The 19,400-nt window shown below is 42.3% G+C and overlaps 1 protein-coding gene across 1 annotated transcript in view; it reads right to left on the bottom strand.

The window, feature by feature from the left end:
• Positions 1-4,192: 4,192 nt before the first annotated feature.
• The window catches only part of FAM204A (family with sequence similarity 204 member A), a 64,867-nt gene continuing 49,659 nt past the window's right edge, over positions 4,193-19,400 (bottom strand). Inside the window, exons 6-7 of the mRNA XM_053692675.1 lie at positions 18,575-18,684; positions 4,193-4,619 (exon numbers count right to left, since the gene is read on the bottom strand). Coding sequence (XP_053548650.1) covers positions 4,568-4,619; positions 18,575-18,684 — 162 coding nt within the window. The 3' untranslated portion in view covers positions 4,193-4,567. The remainder of the gene's footprint in view (positions 4,620-18,574; positions 18,685-19,400) is intronic.

The following is a 19,400-nucleotide window of genomic DNA, read 5'->3' as shown; positions in this document are numbered from 1 at the left end:
CAAACAGATTGTGCAATTATGGCACAAATGGTTGTAAATGCTTCTCTGGGATCCCCTTTGTTCAGAAATAGCAGACATAAATGGCTTTGGCGTCGCTTCTTAGTAATTAGGCCGCTAAATGCCACTGCACACCACACGTGTATTATGCCTAGCAGTGAATGGGTTAATTAGGGAGCTTGTAGGGTTAATTTTAGCCTTAGTGTGGTGTAGTAGACAACCCAAAGTATTGATCTAGGCCCATTTTGGTATATTTCATGCCACCATTTCACCGCCAAATGCGATCAAATAAAAAAAATCGTTCACTTTTTCAAAAACTTTTTCACAAACTTTAGGTTTCTCACTGAAATTATTTACAAACAGCTTTTGCAATTATGGCACCAATGGTTGTAAATGCTTCTCTGGGATCCCCTTTGTTCAGAAATAGCAGACATATATGTCTTTGGCGTTGCTTTTTGGTAATTAGAAGGCCGCTAAATGCCGCTGTGCATCACACGTGTATTATGTCTAGCAGTGAAGGGGTTAATTAGGGAGCTTGCAGGGTTAGAGATTAGCCTCCCACATCACACCCCCTGATTCCTGATTCCTCCCAAACAGCTCTCTTCCGTCCCTTACCCCACAATTGTCCCCGCCATCTTAAGTACTGGCAAAAAGTCTAACAGTACTAAAATAAAAAGTTATATATATATAGCATATTTACATATGCTGCTGTGTAGGATCCCCCCTTAGCCCCCAACCTCCTTACCCCCCCCCCCCCCTCCAAACAGCTCTCTAACCCTCCCCCTCTACCTTATTGGGAGCCATATTGAGTACTGGCGATAGATTTTCTTTCTTTCTTTCTGTAGTGTAGCTTCCCCCCACAAAGACCAAACCCCCCACCCCCTCCCAGATCCCTTAGATATTTTATTTACCTATTCCCAACCCCATTTCTCCCACTTATTTCAATTACATTTTCTGTAGTGTAGCGGTTCCCACCCGCTCCCCGTGCACGCGTCCCTGGTGACCCCGCCCCCTCTTACCGCACGCATTCATCAATGTCCGCCCACCCACCAACGATTGCGGCCATCAATGTCCGGTGTAGAGAGGGCCACAGAGTGGCTCTCTCTGCATCAGATGGCTAAGAAGAGTTATTGCAGGATGCCTCAATATCGAGGCATCACTGCAATAACCGGATAGCGTCTGGAAGCAATCAGGATCGTTTCCACCGCTTTCCAAGACTGACGGCGGTCGTTAACTGTTTGTTTTAGATGTACCCCATACATCGTCGGTCGTTAAGGGGTTAAACAACTTTCCAATTTACTTCTATTATCAAATTTTCTTTGTTTTCTTGGTGTCTTTTGCTAAAAAAAAGCAGGGACATAAGCTCAGGAGCATGCACATTTCTGGAGCACTATATGGCAGCAGTTTTGTAAGATTATCATCCATTTGCAAGAGCACTAGATAGCAGCACTATTTCCTGTCATATAATGGTCAACAAAGAATGCCATGGGAACAAAGCAAATGTGTTAATAGAAGTAAATTGGAAACTTTTTTTAAATGGTTTGCTCTGTCTGAATTAAAAAAAGGAAAGTTTTGGGTTTCATATCCCTTTAAAGGACCAGTCAACACATTAGATTTGCATAATCAAAAAATGCAAGATAACAAGACAATGCAATAGCACTTAGTCTGAACTTCAAATGAGTAGTAAATTCTTTTCTAACACATTTTAAAGTTATGTATATTTCCACTCCCCTTGTACCATGTGATAGCAATCAGCCAATCACAAATGCATATACATATAGTCTGAGTTCTTGCACATGCTCAGTAGGATTTGGTGACTAAAAATGTGTAAATATAAAAGCCTGTGCACATTTTTTTTAATGGAAGTGTATTGGAGAGTTGTTTAAAATTACATGCTGTATCTAAATCATGAAAATGTCATTTAACCTGAGTGTCCCTTTAACTAAAGAAGTCCCTATATGTCTTTAACTAATCTTGCTTATGATATTACATAGCCATCAGTAGAGCACTGTATCTGCTAAAGATTTAAGTGGATTAGATTACACAGATGTTGTCACTCATGCTGGCACTTTGCCCTGTGGAATAGGTAGCGTAATGTACATCGCTAAAAGACGTGTGAATTGATGCAGCACTGCCACCTATAACACTGACAAGGTTTCCTAATATTATATGTAGGTAAAAAGAAGCAATTATTGGATGGTGATTGCTCCTATATGAATCCTACCAGGCCATCACTTAAAGGGACAGTCTACTTGAAAATGTTTATTGTTTAAAAAGATAATCCCTTTATTACCCATTCCCTTGTTTTGCATAACCAACATGGTTACACGAATATACTTTTTACCTCTGTGATTACCTTGTATCTAAGCCTCTGCAGACTGCCCCTTATCTCAGTCAATCAGTGCTGACTCATAAATAACTCCACAGGAGTGAGCACAATGGTACCTATATGACACACATGCAGTGTGTAACTGTGAAAAACTGTCAAAATGCACTGACATAAGGAGGTGGCCTTCAAGGGCTTTAGAAATTAGCGTATCGGCCTTCAAAATGTTTAACTTTCAACAAACAATACCAAGAGAATCAAGACAATTTCGGGATAAAAGTAAAATGGTAAGTTGTTTAATTTTGAATTTACTGTCCCTTTAAAACAGCAGAGGATGATATCTCATTAATACCTCCTACTAGGTCTTAGATTTTATAAATCTGGTTCAGCATCTGGATTGCACACAACACACCAGATTCATTATTACTGTGGGGACTTATTGATAGCTAATAATAAAATAAATATATTTTAAAGTGTACATATACTTCTGCAAACGGACCTTTACATTGTGAGCTGTTTTGCTATATCAGTTTTTTATTTATTTACAATAGCATAAGTAGATTTTGTCTAATTTGCAGAAACCAATCCAATATTTCTTGAATGCAATCACTGTAAAACCTTGTCACCTAGCTACAGTCCAGCTCCCATTACACTTGTAATTCACAGTTAATTTGCACATTATCATGGCATGTATGTACTATTATAAGTATGTAGACTGGATTAAATAAAACAATAAATCTATAATGTGTTGACCCTTAAAGCATATGCAAAAATCACCCGGAGAGGTGCAGGAAGAGTGGAAAACATCTCTTCTCAACAGTTAATGTAGCGTTACTTTCCACAGCTTAAGGCAGAGAGAAATGTTATTAACGCTGCATATGATTTACACAGACGGGACAATAGCTCAGCTCATTTACATATGCATTTGATATTGCAGAAAATCTGATCCCAGAATAATGGAATTTTCATTTATAATTAGAGTAATGCTAATCTGAACAGCAAAAATCACCTTTAGAGAGCAAATATTTGCCCTCTTTACAGGGCGTGCCGCATCAGGTGTGTTGTGCCAAGTAATCAGAACACTGCACTGTAGACATTGTGGTGCAAGAAATTATCACTTAATGCTATATTATTTTGCACAAGTCATTAGAATTCTGTGTTTATTCCCCTTATTCATCAGGGGCTAAACATTTGGTTCAGCAGCCACAAGCACTGCAGCACCTGAGTTGAACAGAACCAGGGTCATGTGACTGCTGCTACTGATTCACTCACTGGCTGTGCCCTGGTCAGGATCAGCAATTCTGTGGCTCCCAATTGAAACTTTATATATGTGTTTATCATCTTTGTTGGGTTGAATCACAGAATTCAATTGTATACTCACATGCTATAACAAATTAGAGCATGCCATTTTGGCATTGGCATTACAACATCCCTTTAAGTAAATAATATATGAAGGCATCCAAGACAAAGGATGAAGGCCACAAGAAACCACACCAAGTTCTGCCAATTGACATTCTGAGTAGCTACAAAAAAGCTTTTGTAATGTACTTTATTATTTTGCCATCTTTTGTATCAATAGAGATCGTTTTTTCCCCCCAAAGAGGCTGGAATATACCCTGCAGGATCCTTGACAATGCAACAATCTACACAGTGGTTGTTTTACCAGTGTAAAAACGTATATAAAGAAGTTACTCCCAGGTAGTAACTGTGCCATAGAGCAAGCTACTGAATTGCTGCTGCTGTTTGTTTCTGGAAGAATGCTTCTCTTTCAGTATATAGAAACTTATCCATATCTGTCGCTAAACAGGTGCAACAAAGAAGGAAAGATGCAACACTCAAGAGGCATCTTAATAAAATGACCAATAGAAATGCTTTTTAAACCATTTATTTAGTATGTAGATATTTTACAATACAGTGTACAGATATGCTCTCTTCAGTGTACATGCTGACCAGTAGTACACCCGCCACTGAATGATGACAGAACAAGCCGTTTGTGGGGCCACTGCAATAAAAAAAGTCTTGGCTCTACAGGTTACAAGACAATTTCTTCTGCTCTCCGATACATCAATCTCAGACGTATCCTCATCTAAAGTTATTGCTGTCTTCTATATGTTTTGCATTCACAGATGCAGGTATAAGAGGCGATGCCCTGCTATAATAGACTTTAACAGGAACAGGTAGGTGCTTCAGTCGCTGGTGGATGTTGTTTGTAACTGGCAGGTTGTTACAAGCATCAGCCGGTTATTACATGAAGCCCATGTTACTTTTGGTTTCCCATCTTTGCTTGGCTTCAAATCTGAAAATTACAAAACACAACAGATTAATGTAAACGCGTCCTAATATTCTGATTTATAGACAGTGTCGCAATTTAACAAAGATGAGCTACAATACCTTTAAAAAGCCGCATAAAGTCGGTGTCCAGTTTAGCAGAATTAACTAGTTACATGCCAGCAGGGGAGTACACAAAACTAAGTGATTATACTGCTAAAAAAGGGACAGTAAATACTAAAATTGTTATTGTTTAAAAAGACGGATAACGCCTTTACCCATTCCCCAGCTTTGCACAACCAACATTGTTATATTCATATACTTTATAAAAAACAAAATGTATGCTTACTTGATTAAATGTATTTATTTCCGGATATGGTGAGTCCACGGCTTGAGTAATTACTGTTGGGAATATCACTCCTGCCAGAAGGAGGCAGCAAAGAGCACCACAGTTAAACTGTTAAGTATCACTCCCTTACCCACAACCCCCAGTCATTTGACCGAAGGGAAATGGAGAAAAAGCAGTAACAGAAGGTGTAGAGGTGCCTGAGGTTATAGTCAAAAGAAGAACAGTCTTAAAATAAAGAGTGTGGCCGTGGACTCACCATATCTGGAAATAAATACATTTATCAGGTAAGCATAAATTTTGTTTTTCTTTCCTAAAATATGGTGAGTCCACGGCTCTATGGGAATTTAGAAAAATATGTAAGGAGGACCAGGTAGCCACCTTACAAATCTGATCCATAGAGGCCTCATTCTTAAAAGCCCAAGAGGAAGCCACTGCTCTAGTAGAATGAGCTGTAATTTTCTGAGGAGGTTTATGTCCCGCTGACTCATAAGCTAAGCGGATAACACTCCTTAACCAAAAGTATAAGGAAGTAGAAGAGACCCTCTGACCCTTATGCTTCCCAGAATAGGTAACAAATAAGGAAGAAGAATGTCTAAAATCATTAGTAGCCTGAAGATAAAACTTCAAGGCACAAACCACATCCAAATTATGAAGCAAACGTTTTTCGAAGGAGGAGGATTAGGACACAAGGAAGGAACCACAATCTTGATTGATGTTGCGGTCTGACACGATCTTAGGGAGAAACCCTAAATTAGTACGTAGGACAGCCTTATCAGAGTGGACCACCAGATAAGGAGCTCACATTGCAAAGTGGCAATGTCTGAAACTCTGCGCGCAGAAGCAATAGCCAGTAGAAAAAACAGAATTTATGCTTACCTGATAAATTTCTTTCTCTTACGATGTGTCCGGTCCACGGCTTCATCCTTACTTGTGGGATATTCTCTTCCCCTACAGGAAATGGCAAAGAGAGCACACAGCAAGAGCTGTCCATATAGTCCCCCCTCTGGCTCCGCCCCCCAGTCATTTGACCGACGGTTAGGAGAAAAAGGAGAAACTATAGGGTGCTGTGGTGACTGTAGTGTATGGAATAATTTTTTTTTTTAAACCTGACTAAAAAGCCAGGGCGGGCCGTGGACCGGACACACCGTAGGAGAAAGAAATTTATCAGGTAAGCATAAATTCTGTTTTCTCCTACATTGGTGTGTCCGGTCCACGGCTTCATCCTTACTTGTGGGAACCAATACCAAAGCTTTAGGACACGGATGAAGGGAGGGAACAAGTCAGGTTACCTAAACAGAAGGCACTACGGCATGCAAAACCTTTCTCCCAAAAACAGCCTCCGAAGAAGCATAAGTATAGAATTTGTAAAATTTGGCAAAAGTATGCAGAGAAGACCAAGTCGCTGCCTTACAGATCTGATCAACAGAAGCCTCGTTCTTGAAGGCCCATGTGGAAGCCACAGCTCTAGTAGAGTGAGCTGTAATTCGTTCAGGAGGCTGCCGTCCGGCAGTCTCACAAGCCAATCGGATGATGCTTTTCAGCCAAAAAGAAAGAGAAGTAGCAGTAGCTTTCTGCCCTCTCCTCTTACCAGAATAAACGACAAACAAGGATGAAGTCTGTCTGAAATCCTTTGTTGCTTCTAAATAGAATTTTAAAGCACGGACCACATCTAAATTGTGTAACAAACGTTCCTTCTTCGAAACTGGATTCGGACACAGAGAAGGAACAACTATTTCCTGGTTAATATTCCTGTTGGAAACCACTTTTGGAAGAAAACCAGGTTTGGTACGCAAAACAACCTTATCTGTATGGAATACCAGATAGGGTGAAGTACACTACAAAGCAGACAATTCAGAAACTCTTCTAGCAGAAAAAATAGCAACCAAAAACAGAACTTTCCAAGATAGTAACTTAATATCTATGGAATGTAAAGGTTCAAACGGAACCCCTTGAAGAACTGAAAGAACTAAGTTTAGACTCCATGGAGGAGTCATGGGTCTGTAGACAGGCTTGATTGTGACTAAGGCCTGTACAAATGCCTGTACATCTGGCACTGCTGCCAGACGTTTGTGCAACAAAACAGACAGAGCAGATATCTGTCCTTTTAGAGAACTCGCTGACAACCCTTTATCCAAACCCTCTTGGAGAAAGGAGAGTATCCTAGGAATTTTAATTTTACTCCAAGAGAATCCCTTGGATTTGCACCAACAGATATATTTTTTCCATATCTTATGGTAAATTTTCCTAGTCACAGGTTTTCTGGCTTGGACCAGAGTATCTATAACTGAATCTGAAAACCCACCCTTAGATAAAATCAAGCGTTCAATTTCCAAGCAGTCAGTTGCAGAGAGACTAGATTTGGATGTTCGAATGGACCTTGTACTAGAAGATCCTGTCTCAAAGGTAGCTTCCATGGTGGAGCCGATGACATATTCAGCAGGTTTGCATACCAAGTCCGGCGTGGCCACGCAGGAGCTATCAGAATCACCAAGGCCTTCTGCTGTTTGATCCTGGCTACAAGCCTGGGAAGGAGAGGAAACAGTGGAAACATATAAGCTAGGTTGAACGACCAAGGCGCCACCAATGCATCCACTAGTGTTGCCTTGGGATCCCTGGATCTGGACCCGTAGCGAGGAACCTTGGAGTTCTGACGAGACGCCATCAGATCCATGTCTGGAATGCCCCATAGTTGAGTTAACTGGGCAAAGACCTCCGGGTGGAGTTCCCACTCCCCCGGATGGAAAGTCTGACGACTCAAATAATCCGCCTCCCAGTTGTCTACTCCTGGGATGTGAATAGCAGATATATGGCAGGAGTGATCCTCCGCTCATTTGATGATCTTGGATACCTCTCTCATCGCCAAGGAACTCCTTGTTCCCCCCTGATGATTGATGTACGCTACAGTCGTCATGTTGTCCGACTGAAATCTTATGAATCTGGCCTTCGCTAGTTGAGGCCAAGCCAGGAGCGCATTGAATATTGCTCTCAGTTCCAGAATGTTTATCGGGAGAAGAGACTCTTCCCGAGACCATAGACCCTGAGCTTTCAGGGAGTCCCAGACCGCGCCCCAGCCTAAAAGACTGGCGTCGGTCGTGACAATGACCCACTCTGGTCTGCGGAAACTCATTCCCTGAGACAGGTGATCTTGAGTCAACCACCAACGGAGTGAGTCTCTGGTTAACTGGTCTACTTGAATCTGAGGAGACAAGTCTGCATAATCCCCATTCCACTGTTTGAGCATGCACAGTTGTAATGGTCTTAGATGAATTCGAGCAAAAGGAACCACGTCCATTGCTGCAACCATTAAACCTATTACCTCCATGCACTGAGCTATGGAAGGCTGAGGAATAGATTGAAGAACTTGACAAGCGTTTAGAAGCTTTAACTTTCTGACCTCTGTCAGAAAAATCTTCATTTCTACAGAATCTATTATTGTTCCTAGAAAAGGAACCCTTGTGGACGGGGACAGGGAACTTTTTTCTATGTTCACCTTCCACCCGTGAGACCTGAGAAAAGCTAATACAATGTCTGTCTGAGCCCTTGATCTGGAAAGGGACGACGCTTGGATTAGGATGTCGTCTAAGTAAGGTGCCACCGCAATGCCCCTCGGTCTTAGAACCGCTAGTAGGGACCCTAGCACCTTTGTGAAAATTCTGGGAGCAGTGGCTAAACCGAACGGAAGAGCCACGAACTGGTAATGTTTGTCCAGAAAGGCGAACCTTAGGAACTGATGATGATCTTTGTGGATAGGAATATAGGTACGCATCCTTTAAGTCCACGGTAGTCATGTATTGACCCTCCTGGATTGTTGGTAAAATCGTTCGAATGGTTGAATGATGGAACTCTGAGAAATTTGTTTAGAATTTTTAAATCCAGAATTGGCATGAAAGTTCCCTCTTTTTTGGGAACTACAAACAGGTTTGAGTAAAACCCCAGACCTTGTTCCGCTGTTGGAACTGGGTGTATCACTCCCATCTTTAATAGATCTCCTAAGCAATGTAAGAATGCCTGTCTCTTTATCTGGTCTGAAGATATGCGAGACATGTGGAACCTTCCCCTTGGAGGAAGTTCCTTGAACTCTAGAAGATACCCCTGAGAGACTATTTCTAGTGCCCAGGGATCCGGAACATCTCTTGCCCAAGCCTGAGCAAAGAGAGAAAGTCTGCCCCCTACTAGATCCGGTCCCGGATCGGGGGCTACCCCTTCATGCTGTCTTGGTAGCAGCAGCAGGCTTCTTGGCCTGTTTACCCTTGTTCCAGCCTTGCATTGGTTTCCATGCTGGTTTCGGCTGGGAAGCGTTACCCTCTTGTCTAGAGGCTGCAGAGTTAGGGGACGGTCCGTTCCTGAAATTGCGAAAGGAACGAAAATTAGATTTGTTCTTAGCCTTGAAAGGCCTATCCTGTGGGAGGGCATGGCCCTTTCCCCCAGTGATGTCTGAAATAATCTCCTTCAATTCTGGCCCAAAAAGGGTCTTACCCTTGAAAGGAATATTAAGCAGTTTTGTCTTGGACGACACATCCGCCGACCAAGATTTTAGCCAAAGCACTCTGCGCGCCACTATAGCAAGACCTGAATTTTTCGCAGCTAATTTAGCCAATTGAAAAGCGGCATCTAAAATAAAAGAATTAGCCAACTTTAGTTTGTGAATTCTGTCCATGACTTCCTCATATGGAGTCTCCTTATGGAGCGAATTTTCGAGTTCCTCGAACCAAAAAGACGCCGCCGTGGTGACAGGAATAATGCACGAAATTGGTTGGAGAAGGAAACCTTGCTGAACAAATATCTTTTTAAGCAATCCTTCCAATTTTTTATCCATAGGATCTTTGAAAGCACAACTGTCCTCAATGGGAATAGTTGTGCGCTTGGCTAACGTAGAAACTGCCCACTCAACCTTAGGGACTGTTTGCCATGCGTCCCTTCTGGGGTCGACAATGGGGAACATTTTCTTAAATATAGGAGGTGGGACAAAAGATATACCTGGCTTCTCCCACTCCTTGGTCACTATGTCCGCCACCCTCTTGGGTATCGGAAAGGCATCAGCGTGCACAGGGACCTCTAGGAATTTGTCCATTTTGCACAATTTCTCTGGAATCACCAAAGAGTCACAATCATCAAGAGTAGTTAGCACCTCCTTAAGCAGGGCGCGGAGATGTTCTAACTTAAATTTAAATGCCACGATATCAGGTTCTGCCTGCTGAGAAACTTTTCCTGAATCAGAAATTTCTCCCTCAGACAGACCCTCCCTCACTGCCAATTCAGACTGGTGTGAGGGTATAACAGATAAATTATCGTCAGCGCCCACTTGCTCATCCTCTGTATTTAAAACTGAGCAATCACGCTTTCTGGGAAATGCTGGCAGTTTGGATAAAAGATTTGGTATAGAATTATCCATTACTGCAGTTAATTGCTGCATAGTAACAAGCATTGGCGCGCTAGATTTACTAGGTCTCGCCTGCGCGGGCAAAACTGGTGTTGACACAGAAGGAGAGGATGATGAACTATCCCCACTACCTTCATTTGAAGAATCATCTTGGGCAACCTTATTAAATGTGACAGTACTGTCCTTACTTTGTTTGGACGCCATGGCACAATTTGAACATACATTTAAAGGGGAAACCACCTTGGCCTCCATACACACAGAACATATGCTATCTGAAGGTATAGACATGTTAGACAGACTTTGGCAGGCTATTAATGCAATAAAACCGTTACTGTCTCTTTAAATAATAAAATGAGCACACTTTATTTCTGAATGTTTGAAAAACTATGAAGGAAATATCCGATCTTTACAAAATTTGCACCCTAGTGTCTTAATGCTTTGAAAGTATTGCACACCAAATTTCAAGTCTCTAACACCTTAAATGAGCTAATTATTTAATTTGCCAGTATAAACCCACTACAGTCCCTGCAACAGCCTTTGCTGCAGCTTTTACCTTCCTTGGGGGGTATTGCAACACAGAAATAAGCCTTCTTGAAATCGTTTTTATGGCCACAGGACCCTCTCACATGAAGCTGCATGCACTGCTTCCAAAAGTAACTGCGCAACTGAGGCGCGAAAATGAGGCCTCCTCCCTCTGCATACCAGAGTGAAGGGGCCTTCCTGACTAGATTAGGTGTCTAAACAACTGCCAGGTGTAATAAAAACGTTCCCAAAGGTGTTTCAAAGTCACAAAACACTCCAAAAGTCATATAAATAATATATAAATCAATCGATTTAGCCCACAATAGTGTCAACCAGTATAGAGCCCATTTATAAGCCTTCATTCTGTTATGAGTCTAAGAAAATGGCTTACCGATCCCATAAGGGAAAATGACAGTCTTCTAGCATTACTATGTCTTGTTAGAAAAGAGACTAGTCATACCTGGAGCAGAAAAGTCTGCAAACTGTTCCCCCCAACTGAAGTTCTCTGGTTTCAACAGTCCTGCGTGGGAACAGCAATGGATTTTAGTTACTGTTGCTAAAATCATACTCCTCTTAACAGAACTCTTCATCACTTTCTGTTGTAGAGTAAATAATACAAACCGGCACTATTTTAAAATAACAAACTCATGATAGAAGAAATAAACTACAACTAACAGCACATACTATTTACCATCCCCGTGGAGATGCTACTTGTTCAGAGCAGGCAAAGAGAATGACTGGGGGGCGGAGCCAGATGGGGGACTATATGGACAGCTCTTGCTGTGTGCTCTCTTTGCCATTTCCTGTAGGGGAAGAGAATATCCCACAAGTAAGGATGAAGCCGTGGACCGGACACACCAATGTAGGAGAAAGAACTTTTCAAGACAACTACTTAATGTCAATTTCATGCATAGGCTCAAACGGAGTCTGTTGCAAAACCTTAAGAACCAGATCCAGACTCCAAGGAGGAGCCGAAGATCTGAACACAGGTCTGATCCTAATCAGAGCCTTAACAAAAGACTGAACATCTGTAAGCTCCGAGAGCCTCTTGTGCAGTAAAACAGACAAGGCCGAAATCTGTACCCTCAGGGAACTGGCCGAAAGACCCTTCTCCAGTCCATCCTGGAGAAACAATAGAATCCTGGCAAACTTAACTTTATGCCAGGGAAATCCACACTCTTCACACCAGAATAAGTAGGTTCTCCACACCTTATGATAGATGCGACGAGAAACCGGCTTACAAGCTTGAATGAGAGTATCAATAACTCTCTCAGAAAACCCTCTCTTGGCAAGGACTAAGCGTTCAATCACCACGCAGTCAGCCTCAGAAAATCTAGATTTTAATGAACAAAAGGACCTTGTTCCAGCAGATCCCTGCGATAAGGTAACCTCCATGGAGGAGAATATGACATCCTCACTAGAGCAATCAGTATTACAGACGCCTGCTCCTGCTTGATGCGGGCCACTTCCCGAGGAAGGAGTGGTAACGGTGGAAAAAGGTAGATTAGATTGAACCTCAAAGACACAATTAATCTATCTATTAGCTCCGCCTGAGGATCTCTGGACCTTGACCCATATCTGGGTAGCTTGGTATTGAGACGAGACACCATAAGATCTTTCTCCGGCGTCCCCCACATGTTGCATACCTCCGCAAACACTTCGGGATGAAGAGACCATTCCCCCAGATGAAAGGATTGTCTGCTGAGAAAGTCAGCTTCCCAGTTGTCAACACCCAAAATGTGGATTGCTGGTAGCGAACAGTTGTGGGCCTCCGCCCACTCCAGAATCTGAGATACTTCCCTCATTGCTAGGGAGCTTCTCGTTCCCCCCTGATGGTTGATGTAAGCCACCGAGGTTATATTGTCCGATTGGAATCCGATAAACCGGGACAAACCCAGAAGAGGCCAAGCCTTCAGAGCATTGTAGATTGCACCCTAAACAGCTCCCCATCCTGATAGACTCACATCCGTAGTCACAATCTCCCAGGATGGTGTTAGAATGGATGTCCCTCGGGTGATCTGGACAGAGCCACCTAAAGAGCGATTCTCTCGACTGGCTGTCCAGGGAAATCTGTTGAGACAGATCCAAATGATCGCCGAATGATGCACAGCTGTAATGGTCTGAGACGGAACCTGGCAAAGGGAATTATTATCCATGCTGAACACCATGAGACCATTTACCTCCATACACTGAACCACAGATGACCTTAAGGAGGTCCGGAGGGCAAGACATGCCAAAGCTAGCTTGCAAAGTTCTCTGGTCTGTTAGAAATATCCTCATGGATATCGAGTCTATTATAGTACTCAAGAATTCTACCCTGGTGCTTGGAATAAGAGAACTCTTTTCTAAGTTTATCTTCCATCCATGAGATCAAAGAAGAGAGAGAAAAGATACCGAATGGTCCTCTGCTAGATGAAAAGATGGTGCTTGAACCAGAACGGCATCCAATTCGGGAGCTACTGCTATACCTCGGGTTCTGGCGACGGCCAGGAGACCCCCAAGAACCTTTGTAAAGATTCTTGGAGCAGTAGCTAGACCAAACGGAAGTGCAATGAACTGGAAGTGCTGATCCAGGAACGAAAACCTTAGGAACTAGAAGTGGTCCCTGTGGATTGGAACGTGAAGGTAGGCATCCTTCAGAAATATATAATGGTCTTGAACTGTCCCTCCTGAACTAGAGGAAGGATGGACCTTATTATCTCTATCTTGAACGAGGGGACATTTAGAAACTTGTTTGAGCACTTTAGGTCCAGAATCGGGCAGAAAGTTCCCTCCTTGTTTGGGACCACGAACAGGTTTGAATAATATCCCAAACCTCTTTCTGCGATAGGAACCTGGACAATGACCCCTAAGGAGGACAGATCCCACACGCACCCTAGAAAGGGTTCTTTCTTTTCTGGTCTGGAAGACAGGCATGAGAGGAGAAATCTGCCCTTGGGTGGATGAGATTTGAAACCTATCTTGTAGCCCTAAGCTATGACCTCCAGGACCCATGGATCCTGTACGTCCCTGAACAAAGTGTCTGAAAACAGAGACAGTCTGCCCCCTACACAATCCAGCGCCAGATTGGGGGCTGCCCCGTCATGCCGACTTCGTCTCGGCAGGCTTCTTGTTCTGCTTGGATTTATTCCAGGATTGAGCCGGCTTCCAAGTACTCTTGGTTTGCTTGGGCTTAGAGGAGGATCCTTGTCCCTTAGATTTGTTCTTTTTATCTTGCAGTAGGAAGGCACCCTTGCCCCTGTAACTGTGGAGATAATGCCCAGGCCTGGACCAAATAAAAGAATTCCCTTAAAGGGAAGGGAAAGTAGTCTAGACTTAGAAGTCATGTCCACAGGCTAGGACTTCAGCCAGAGCGCCCGACTGGTCTGTACTGAGAAACCAGAAATCTTAGCATTCAGGCAAATAATCTGCATGTTTGCATCACAGATAAAAGAATTAACAATTATCAAGGATTTAATTCTTTCTTGGATAAACACAGAGGGGACCCTCCACCTTGATCAAATCCACTAAGGAATCACACCAGTAGGCCGCAGCTCCAGCAACCGAGGCAACAGCTACTGCCGGTTGAAATAAGTATCCCGTATGCTGAAACATTTTTCTAAAAAAGTTTCCATCTTCTTATCCATCGGCTCTCTGAATGTCAAGCTATCCTCAAGTGGGATAGTAGTACGCTTGGCTAGCATGGCGATAGCGTCATCCACCTTAGGGACGGAACCCCACAACTCCAGCTGAGAGTCCGGGAATCATTTTTTAAAGCCAGACGAAGGGGAAAAAGAAGATCCAATTCTATCCCACTCGTTCTTAATAATGTTCACCATTTTTACAGGTACAGGAAAAGTTAGCGGTGCTACCCTGTCCTCATACACTCTGTCTAATCTAGGGATCAAAGTTTCATCAGGCAACTTGGCCTCTGGAACCTCTAAAGTCGACAGAACCTCCTTTAGAAGAAAACATAAGTGTTCAATTTTAAATCTAAAGGTTGGCACCTCCGCAGCCGGAGGCCTAGAGGTAGCAGACTCCAATCCAGAAAATTCACCCTCTAAAGTCTCAGAGTGCGACCCATCCTTGGATACTTGAAAAACAGAAATAATAAATCACTGGATGACCCCTGGACCGGAGAGCTATGTTTAACTTTTCTCTTGCGCTTGGAAGGACGAGGTAAAGCCCTAAGAGCCTCAGACACAGCCGTCTTAAACTGCACGGTAAAGTCTGATGGTAAAAGGCTCCCTCCAGACGGAGGATCAGGCGTGCTACGGGAAGCTGCATGTGATGAGGGAGATGACTGATGGGTATGCACCTCAGAGGTGGACGGCTCAGTAGTACTAAAGTGGTTAACCTTCTTAGACATAATAACCTTGTTGATGCATATTGAACATAGTTGAGAGGGCAGGCATAACAAGGCCTCCTCACAATATAGACAGGTATTACTATTAGGAATAGAGGGAGTACCCTCAAGCATATCAGAATCCTCCATAGCTTGCGGTATCAGTAGGACAAAGAATAAATGTCCATATAAATTCAATCAAAGATGGTCCCTCAGGACAAAGGCACCCTCTAGTGGCTTCCTTCGATGGTTAAGGAGAGATACACCAGGATCAGCTCTTCTTGGAACAAAGTGGAAAAACTGCAAATATAAAAAAAAAACAGAAAAAAGGCGCTCTAATGGTGCAGAAGATCTCAACAATTGTTGGAAATTGTATTAATACATCACTCTACAGAATTATAATCACAAAAGCGGCACTCCATGCGGTAGTGCAAGTCAGGCAGGCTGGATAGATCAGAGCCCACCAGCTGGCTCACTCCAGATTGTGGATATACCAATGGTTGCTGCAAAAGAACATTTATGCTTACCTGATAAATTTCTTTCTTTTTTGACACAATGAGTCCACGGATTATCTAATTACTATAGGGAATGTCACTCCTGCCCAGCAGGACGCGGCAAAGAGCACCACAGCCAAGCTGTTAAATATCACCTCCCTTCCCTCCCACCCCAGTCATTCGACCGAAGTAAAGGAGAGAAAGGAAGCAAAAAGGTGCAGAGGTGTCTGAAGTTTCTAACATACCAACAACCTGTCTATAGAACAGAGCGGGCGGTGGACTCATGTCAAAAAAGAAAGAAATTTATCAGTTAAGCATAACATTTTCTTTTCTTTTTAAATGACACGATGAGTCCACGGATCATCTAATTATTACTGGGAATCAGTACCCAAGCTAGAGTACACAGATGATAAGGGAGGGACAAGACAGGGAACCTAAACGGAAGGGACCACTGCTTAAAGAACCTTTCTCCCAAAAGCGGCCTCAGTCGAGGCAAAAGTATCAAATTTTGAAAAAGTGTGAAGAGAGGACCAAGTTGCAGCTTTGCAAATCTGTTCCCAGAAGCTTCATTTTTGAATGCCCATGAGGAAGACACAGCCCTCTTGGAATGAGCCGTAATTCTCTATGGAGGATGTTGCCCAGCAGTTTCATAGGCAAAACGTATGATACTCTTCAGCCAAAAAGAAAGAGAAGTAGCCATAGCTTTCTGTCCCTTATGTTTTCCCGGGAAAACCACAAACAAAGCAAAAGACTGACGAAAATCCTTAGTCGCCTGTAAGTAGAATTTTAGAGCATGTACCACGTCTAAATTGTGCAGAAGCCGTTCCTTCTGAGAAGGAGGATTAGGACACAATGAAGGAATCACAATCTCCAGATTAATGTTCCGATCAGAAACTACTTTAGGGAGAATCCCTAACTTTGTACGTAACACTACCTTATCCGAATGAAAAATAAGGTAAGGTGACTCATACTGTAATGCTAAGAGCTCCGACACTCTACAAGCAGATGAAATAGCAACCAGAAACAAAACTTTCCAAGATAACAACAGGAATGCGGAAATGAGAACAGAGCGTAACCACGCCCGGACACGGGGTGAACCGTACAGTCCAAAAAGTAGCGTCACTACCAAAAGCCCAAAAGTTCCAAACCACAAGCCCATAAATCTTACACATAAGCAGGTTGAATCACATAAACATGATTATAAACCCCCCTATCCAACAACCCCCCTCAGGAGGTGTTAACCCTCAATTTCAAGATACTAACAGAGACTCACTGAGACCCTTATGTTATAAGATAAACCCGTGAGGTGATAGCCACACGGAAAACATTCATAATACAGTACATTGAATAAAGTAAAATGAAACGATCTTACCAGAACACAGCCTTTCAAGTGTGACGAATAGTGGCATCACCTCCACCATGGACTTGAGAGAAGAAAGCAGGTTCGACAACGCTGATTGCTTGAGGAGCTGTTAACATGAGTCGGGACGGTTTCGCAGAAAGATACTTTCTGCATCTCCGGACTCTAACATTCATCCAAGCCCTCACCGAGAGACTGACAGGACTACTTAAAACTCCTGTCCCACGTCGACGAGTACTACCCTCCATAAGAGACAAAAACAAAAATTAAAAAGTTAAAAATTCTGACATGTCTCTGCCAACCTCCTGAGACAAAAGGCAAAGAATGACTGGGGGATGAGGGGAGTGGGAGGAGTATTTAAGCCTTTAGCTGGGGTGTCTTTGCCTCCTCCTGGTGGCTAGGTTCTTATTTCCCAAAAGTAATTAATGCAGCTGTGGACTCCTTCCATTTAAGAAGAAAATAAAGCCTAATAAAAACATTTTACCCTTTCTTTTTAAAAGTTTAAATGTTAATCTCACACACGCTACAGTGCCTGCTTCATGCCCCAGTGTAACCCATACAACAGGATTATCTATGTCCTAATAAAAAAGCAGTATCTTTTAATTTGTTAAGTGCATGGTCTCCCCAGCTGGAAGCAAAAGCACTTGCTCCGCTGTCCGGCATGTATACAGTTACAAGGTATGAGCGGACACAGTTCCTCACAGAGACCTTTGATAAAGAAAGAACAGAGTAGCCAACTCTGGAGTTCTAAACTAGGGCAGCAATTTTTAGGAAAACGCAAGTTCCTAACTGCTTTAAAGCCACCACTACCCGACTGCAAGGAATGACGTGAAATACGGCTATACCCCAAAACTTGCTTGTAGATGAAATCAAAATTTTTCTTCAGACACCTAAACTTCACCTCCTCCATGCACCGAAGGCTAAGAGAATGACTGGGGGTTGTGGGTAAGGCAATGATGCTTAACAGTTTAACTGTGGTGCTCTATGCCTCCTCCTGCTGGCCAGGAGAGATATTTTCAACAGTAATTACTCAAGCCGTGGACTCACCATATCTTAGGAAAGAAATGTAATACTCTAAATTTCTGCCTGTTTCTAAGCCACTATAGACAGCCTCTTATCACATGCTTTTTTATTAAATTTTCAGGAGACTGTTAGTTCATGTGTGCCATATAGATAACATTGTGCTCACGCCTGTTAAGTTATTTAAGAGTCAGCACAACAAAGCACTAATTGGCTAAAATACAACTCAATATATAATAAATAAAAAAAAGTCATGTGATCAGGGGGCTGTCAGAAGAGGCTTAAATACAAGGTAATCACAGTGGTAAAAAGTATATTAATATAACTGTTGGCAATGCAAATCTTTTAAAAACAATAACAATTCTGGTGTAGACTGTGCCTACATTTGCTAATATAAAAAAAAACAGAGCATATTAACCCTTTGCTACAGTAAGTGAAATGTGCTTATACAACATAGTCTAGACACTCGTATATAAGTACAATTATTATATTTAACTAGTACCATACTTGTCCGCCCATTGATATGAGTCTTACCCCCAAGCAAGTTTTTTCCGCTTTTTTTGACTTTCTTGTAAAGCCTCCTGTTCTTCTTTGGCGCTTACATATTTGTGGCAAGACACTGCTTTGGTAATCTTTACAGCCATCTGACAAAAAGGAAACACAATGAATCATACAGCAGCTGCCAGCGAAGTTATGGCATGCTAAGACTTTCAAACATTCATATATGATCTTTCTCTGCATAGGTGTCAGGACACATCATTTAACTTACATTCAAGAGGAAATTACGCAAAACCACAAAATCAATTTAAGTTTCTCAGACATATTATATAAAATCTTTAACCTACTGGCTGCCAGAAAGGGATGCATTGCTCAGCATACCAGCAGCAGTCAAGGGGTTAAACCATTAATATGCAACTTATAGATATGGATCCCATTGACAGAAAAAAAAGTAAACAATGAAGAAAATGCAACATTCAATTCAAGATGTTATTTAATTTTTTTATTTATTTTTTAAACTATGGCTGTAGATAGATAAATTATGGCTATTTATGATGTCTTTTAGACATCTGTGAATGATATATTCAAAAATAAAGAAAAAATGTCACCACATATATTAAATGTTTAACGTGTTTTAAACGAACATTGTAGGAGGAAACCCCCCCCCCCTGCAATTACACAAACAAGACAGCAAGCTTTGGCTGATTTCTTATATATTTATTCAATGTATACTGCTGTAAAACATACTTATATGTAAAATAAATACAGTACAAAGTTGTGTGAGTTTGTATGTCACTATATGTGTATGTTCTAGAGTTTAACGTGTAATGTGCGTTTGTGTGCATGTCGCTGCATGTGTGCA

This window comes from Bombina bombina, chromosome 9, assembly GCF_027579735.1.
Source record: "Bombina bombina isolate aBomBom1 chromosome 9, aBomBom1.pri, whole genome shotgun sequence".
Lineage (NCBI taxonomy): Eukaryota > Metazoa > Chordata > Amphibia > Anura > Bombinatoridae > Bombina > Bombina bombina.
Note: the sequence above shows the minus strand (reverse complement) of the source record. Positions and strands in the feature narration are given on the sequence as shown.